Source organism: Quercus lobata, chromosome 2 (assembly GCF_001633185.2).
Source record: "Quercus lobata isolate SW786 chromosome 2, ValleyOak3.0 Primary Assembly, whole genome shotgun sequence".
NCBI lineage: Eukaryota > Viridiplantae > Streptophyta > Magnoliopsida > Fagales > Fagaceae > Quercus > Quercus lobata.
In genome coordinates, this window is record NC_044905.1 from 40,127,468 (window position 1) to 40,133,820 (window position 6,353).

The window sequence follows — 6,353 nt, forward strand, 5'->3', positions numbered from 1 at the left end:
CACCAGGACCACGGGCATCGTACTGACGAATGTAGGCACTTGAAAGATTAGGTGGAAACTTTAATACGACAAGGGAAGTTGCAAAAATACGTTAGAAAGACAGAGCCATACAGGTACCAATGGAAGGATAACCAGGATAAAACTCTAGAGGTAAGGGATAACAAACCCCTTACAGGAGAAATAAAGATGATCTCAAGAGAATTGAAGACGTTGAAGTCCTTGAAAAAAGCACAGGGGAGAGAAATAAACAGCGTCCATTCGCGGGTCCCTCCAATGAAGATGCCAAAGAATGACGAGCCAGATATTGTCTTCTCTGAAAGAGACAGTCACGGCAACAAACAACCCCATGACAATCTGCTGGTAATCATGCTCAGAATAGAAGAATTTAACATCCACCGAGTGCTCATTGACAATGGAAGCTTAACAGATATTGTCTACTTGCTTGAATTTTAGCAGATGAAGTTGGATAAGAAAAGGATCGGGCCTTTCACCTCGCCTCTAGTAAGCTTCACAAGGGATAGAATCGTCCCTAGAGGCATCATCACTCTAATTGTGATCGCAGGAACTTACCCAACTCAAGTCACCAAGGAAATTGATTTCCTCATAGTTGATTACCCTTTAACATACAACATCATCCTGGGAAGACTTGCACTTAACAATCTAAAAGCAGTAACGTCAACATATCACTTGAAGGTGAAGTTTCCAACAGCCTATAGAGTAGGAGAAATCAAAGGAGACCAAGTTCTGGCAAGAGTGTTCTATCAAGCTGCCCTAGCATTGGGAGAAAACCACACATGGGTGATTAATGAACCAAAACCCATTCCCAAACCATCAAAAACACCACAAGAAGTTGAGATCGTCCTAAGAGATTCGACGAAGGTATTGAAGATCGGAACAACACTCTTAGCCTTAGAGAAAGAGAAAATGATATCCTTCCTAAGGGCAAACCAAGATGTTTTTGCTTGGAAACATAATGATATACCCAGGATTGATAGGAAGATCATACAATATCATCTCAATGTTAACCCAGAGTGTAAACCTTTGCAACAAAAATGGAGAATATTTGCACCAGAATGCAACAAAGTTGTGACTGAAGAAGTAGATAAGCTACTAGAGGATGATTTCATCAGGGAGGTATTCTATCCAGATTGGCTAGCAAATGTGGTTATGGTAAAGAAAAGCAATAGCAAGTGGAGAATGTGCATTTATTTCACAGACCTGAATAAGGCCTACCCAAAAGACAGTTTCCCTTTGACAAGGATTGACTAGCTGGTAGGCTCAACTGCTGGACACAAGCTATTGAGTTTCATGGATGCATTTTCTGGATACAACCAGATTCTTATGGATGAAGACAATCAAGAGAAGACCTCATTCGTCACTAGCGAAGGATTATACTACTACACGATTATGCCCTTTGGACTGAAGAACGCAGGAGCCATCTACCAAAGATTGGTGAACCGTATGTTCTCTCACCAGATTGGAAGGAATGTGGAGATAAACGTGGATGATATGCTGGTGAAAAGTAAGGACGAAGCCAACACTTGGACGATCTCAAAGAAACCTTCAATACACTAAGTAAGTACAATATGAAATTAAACCCTGCAAAATGTGTTTTTGCTATTGCTTCAGGAAAATTTTTGGGATTCATGGTGTCCCAACGGGGGAATAGATGCAAATCCAGACAAAGAAAAAGCAATAATCGAGGTCGAATCACCAAAAACAGTGAAGGAGGTACAGAGCTTGACAGGGAAAGTTGCAGCCTTAAACAGATTCGTCTCTAGGGCAACAGACAAGTGCATGCCATTCTTCAAGTTATTGAAAAAAACCTTTCAATGGAATGACGAATGCGAGGAAGCCCTTGCCAAGTTAAAGGAGTACTTGATGAAACCACCTTTATTAAGCCCCTAAGTGATGGGAGAGAAGTTGTTCCTTTACTTAGTAGTATCCAATGCTGTAGTAAGTTCGGCACTGATCAGAGAAAAAGGGAACGTTCAGAAGCTAGTTTATTATACCGGTCAGGCATTCCAAGGAGCAGAAGCATGTTACCCAAAGATGGAGAAGATAGCTTTTGCATTATTGGTGGCCTCTAGAACTCCGTCCTTATTTCCAGGCACACCCCATTGTCATCATGACAGACCAGCCCATAAGAAAGACGATGAACAAGATAGATGCAATAGGACGACTCATTCAATGGGAAATTGAATTAGGCTAGTTTGACATCAAATATTGGCCTCGAGCAACAATCAAAGCCCAAGCACTAGCGGACTTCATTGTAGAATTCACTTACCCCTGCAAGGAAGAAGAAACCCCCATGGAAATATAGACGGTCCAAACAGATGGGTCAGCCACAAAGAAAGTGGGAGGAGTAGGAGTAGTTCTTATACCCCCAGAAGGAGAAGCACTAAGGTATGCAGTCAGGTTATAGTTCACAGCAATAAATAACGAGGCAGAATATGAAGCATTGCTAACAAGTCTGAGTCTAGCAAAGGCACTAGGAGCAAGGAACCTTATCATCCAAGCTGATTCTCAACTAATAATTGGACAAGTGAAGGGAGATTATGAAGCCAAATAAGAAAGGAAGCAGAAGTACTTAAAGATCGTCCAACGACTCTTATAGCACTTTGACAGTCTGGACTTTGTGCAAATCCCTAAAGCCAAAAATTCAGAAGCTGACTTCTAGCAAGATTAGCCTCATCAGACGATTACAATGCGACCTTCGAACTATGTGTAGAGATAAGAGGGTAGCTGAGCACAGAAGGTGAGCAAGTTATGAAGATAAAAGAGCAAGACTAGTGGATGATTCCCATCATTCGTTACTTGAAAGAAGGATTGCTCCCAAAAGATAAGATGGAGGAAGGAAGATACAGATCAGGACAGCTCGCTTCATCATCATTGATGATGTGCTGTACAGAAGGGGTTATTCACTCCCATATCTAAGATGCGTCAGTTCAAAAGAAGCAGACTATGTGCTCCGCGAGATCCTTAGCAGGAAAGACGCTTAAAGTAGGATATTATTGGCCAACCCTACAGAAAGATGCATACAGCATTGTCTGAGCATGCAACAAGTGTCAACGCTTCGCAAATGTCCAAACGAGACCACGAGAGACGATGATGCCCATCTACTCACCATGGCCCTTTGCCCAATGGGGAATTGATATTATGGGACCATTCCCTCTAGGGAAGAAGAAACTAAGATTTCTAATAGTCGCAGTTGATTACTTCACAAAATGGATAGAAGCAGAGCCATTGATGATGATAACAGAGGCTAAAGTCACAAGTTTTGTGTGGAAAAACATCATTTGCAGGTTTGGAGTCCCATATGTAATAATATCAGACAATGGAAAGCAGTTTGACAACCCCAAGTTTCAAAAATTTTGCCAAGACGTAGGAGTCAAGAATCACTATTCTTCTCCAAGACACCCTTAGGCCAATGGCCAGACGAAAGTGACGAATAGAAGCTTGCTCAAAATTATCAAAACTAGGCTTGAGGGGGCAAAGGGGGCATGGCCTGAAGAACTACAAAATGTCCTTTAGGCATATAGGACGACCACAAGAGTTCCAACAGGAGAAACACCATTTAGACTAACATTTGGCATTGAAGCCGTCATACCGGTGGAAGTATGACTGACGAGCTACCAAGTCAAAACATATGAAGACCAGAAAAATCAACAAGAGCTTAACAACAATCTAGACCTAATTGACGAAGTCAAAGAGGAAGCTATGAAGCGAATGGCCAAGCAAAAGGAAGCAATGGCCAGATACTATAACAGAAAGGTTAAGGTGAGAAGGTTCAACACAGGAAACCTCGTCCTTAGGAAGGTGTCACAGGCAACAAAGGACCCATCCCAAGGAAAACTTAGACCAAGCTGGGAAGGCCCCTACAAGGTAATCCGTCATTCCAGAGAAGGCTTTTACTACTTGAAGTCTTTAGACGGCCAGGAACTATCTCGACCATGGAACATAGAACACTTGAAGAAGTACTACCAGTAAGAAACGCTTTACATTTCATGTTGCCTAATTTTCATTTTAGTAAGTATGACAACCATTACTTTCAACATTCATAAAGTCAATAATACATGAAAGCATTATCCATGAATATTTGTCAATAATTAGCCATTATCTACCATGTGCACTACACACTTATCAACAGTCATCCATGATCTATCACTATCAAAATGTGTGCAACACTTAGGAGTCATCCTTGGGAGATGTCTCAAGGATCTCCGTCATTAGAATTTCCAACAAAAAAGTTATTCACGCACAGTCAACGGTATCATAGCCATTAAATCTGATGGTACACAACTACCAAAGTCAACTAAATCAGAGTTGTTCGAATACAACCAACATAATCATCATTCAAGACAAAATAAAAAATGGTTAACCTAAAAGACGCTCCAATAACACAGCTCTAAGTCACAAGTAGAGCGCAACATTGTCATTCAAACGTGACTATAAAACGCTGTTCAAACATAGCTAAAAAATACTAAGTTGTTCAAACACAACTAACATCATCATTCAAACACGACTATAAAATGCTGTTCAAACACAGCTAAAAAAATACTAAGTTGTTTAAACACAACTAACTTCGTCATTCAAACATGACTCAACAAAAAATTGTTCAAACACAGCTAAAAAATACTAAGTTTTTCAAACATAACTAGCATCGTCATTCAAACATGACTCAATAAAACGCTGTTCAAACATAGCTAAAAAATACTAAGTTGTTCAAACACATCTAACATCGTCATTTAAACATGACTTAACAAAAAGCTATTCAAACACAACTAAAAAATACTAAGTTGTTCAAACACAACTAGTATCGTCATTCAAACATGACTCAATAAAACACTGTTCAAACACAGCTAAAAAATACTAAGTTGTTCAAACACAACTAGCTTCGTCATTCAAACATGACTCAATAAAACGCTGTTTGAACACAGCCAAAAAATGCTAAGTTGTTCAAACATAACTACCATCGTTATTCAAACATGACTCAATGAAAAGCTTTTCAAACACAGCTAAAAAATGTTAAGTTGTTCCAACACAACTAACATCGTCATTCAAACATGACTCAAGCACAGCTATTAAAAAAAATGTTGTTCAAGCACAACTAAAGTCGACATTCCAGCATAACTCAATAAAAGTTGTTCAAATGCAGATTAAGTACGAGAAAGCCATTTAAATATGAACTAGAAATAAAAGTTTTCATAGCACAACTAAGGTTTTCAAAGCATAAAAGAGTTGGTTATTGCAACTAAAAGCAAGAAAACCATAACCTAGTCTATCATCACCAAAAGAATTGTTCAATTGCCCAAAACAACGGGCCTAGAAAGAAATATTGTTCTTGCCTTGCAAGGAAATGAAAAGAAAAAGGTAAAGTTACTGCTTGTCAAGGACAAGGTCTGCAGGGGTTATAATGGTGGCTTCCTTCATTCCTTCGGCAACGTCTGTGGATTCCTCCGTCACATTCTCCGTAGTGGCCTCAATAGATAGGAGCTCTTTCTTAACGTCGTCCATGGCCAAGCCAGAAAGGTCCAAGCCAGGGTGGTGTTTTGCCATCCATTTCACAAGAAGATCAAAGGCCTCCATGTAGTACTTGCACAATTCATCAGAGTACTCATTAAAGTCTTTGAAATCCTGTATCACTATGACCCCAACGTTCTCCAGCTTCAACTCTAGGTCACCAATCTGCTTGTCCTTCAGCTTGCAAAAATCCTTCTCCACTTGTGGGCTCTTCTCCAAGGTTACCACACACTCCTTGTCATTCTCAGCCTCGGCAATGAGGATAGCAACCTTGTTCTTAAGCGTCTCATTCTCAGTAGATAAAGACTTGACCAAAGGCTTAGATGTGGCCACCTTCTTTTCTAAATCCAAGAGCTTCCTAGAAACGAATAAGGACTCCCCTAAAGCCTACAAAGAAATTTTCTCTCAACAGAAGAAAAATAAAAGAAAAAAGAAGAAGCAGAGATGACCAACAACACATACCTGCACAAGCTTTTGGATGTGAGACGACATCACCATACCAGATGACTTCACCATCAGAGGGCTTAGATCGTCCACAGAAAGTGCCTCGTGGGCCTTTAAAGCTACTGCGTCAGCGTCATCCTAAAAGGTAGGAAGGAAGGATTTACCACTAGCCTTTTTCTTCTTCTTAATCTCCTCCCCACTAAAGGCAATCATCTCCAATGACAAAGTAGGAGAGACAAGGCGCTTAGTAGGCGAGTGAGCAGGAAGAATTGTCATCACAGAGTCTTTCTTAGAAACATCACCAGTCTTCTTCTTAGACAAGAGACCACTGACAGTTCCACCCTTGGCCTTCTTCTCTTGAGCCTCAGCTAATTTTTGTTTGCTAA

General features: G+C 40.3%; 1 protein-coding gene across 1 annotated transcript; it reads left to right on the forward strand.

The window, feature by feature from the left end:
• Window positions 1-279: 279 nt before the first annotated feature.
• LOC115964376 lies at window positions 280-1,908 on the forward strand. Its single transcript, XM_031083703.1, has 4 exons — window positions 280-360; window positions 457-1,170; window positions 1,336-1,515; window positions 1,630-1,908. The coding sequence occupies exons 1-4, from the start codon at window positions 280-282 to the stop codon at window positions 1,906-1,908; spliced, it is 1,254 nt and encodes a 417-aa protein (XP_030939563.1).
• The last annotated feature ends 4,445 nt before the right edge of the window (window positions 1,909-6,353 follow it).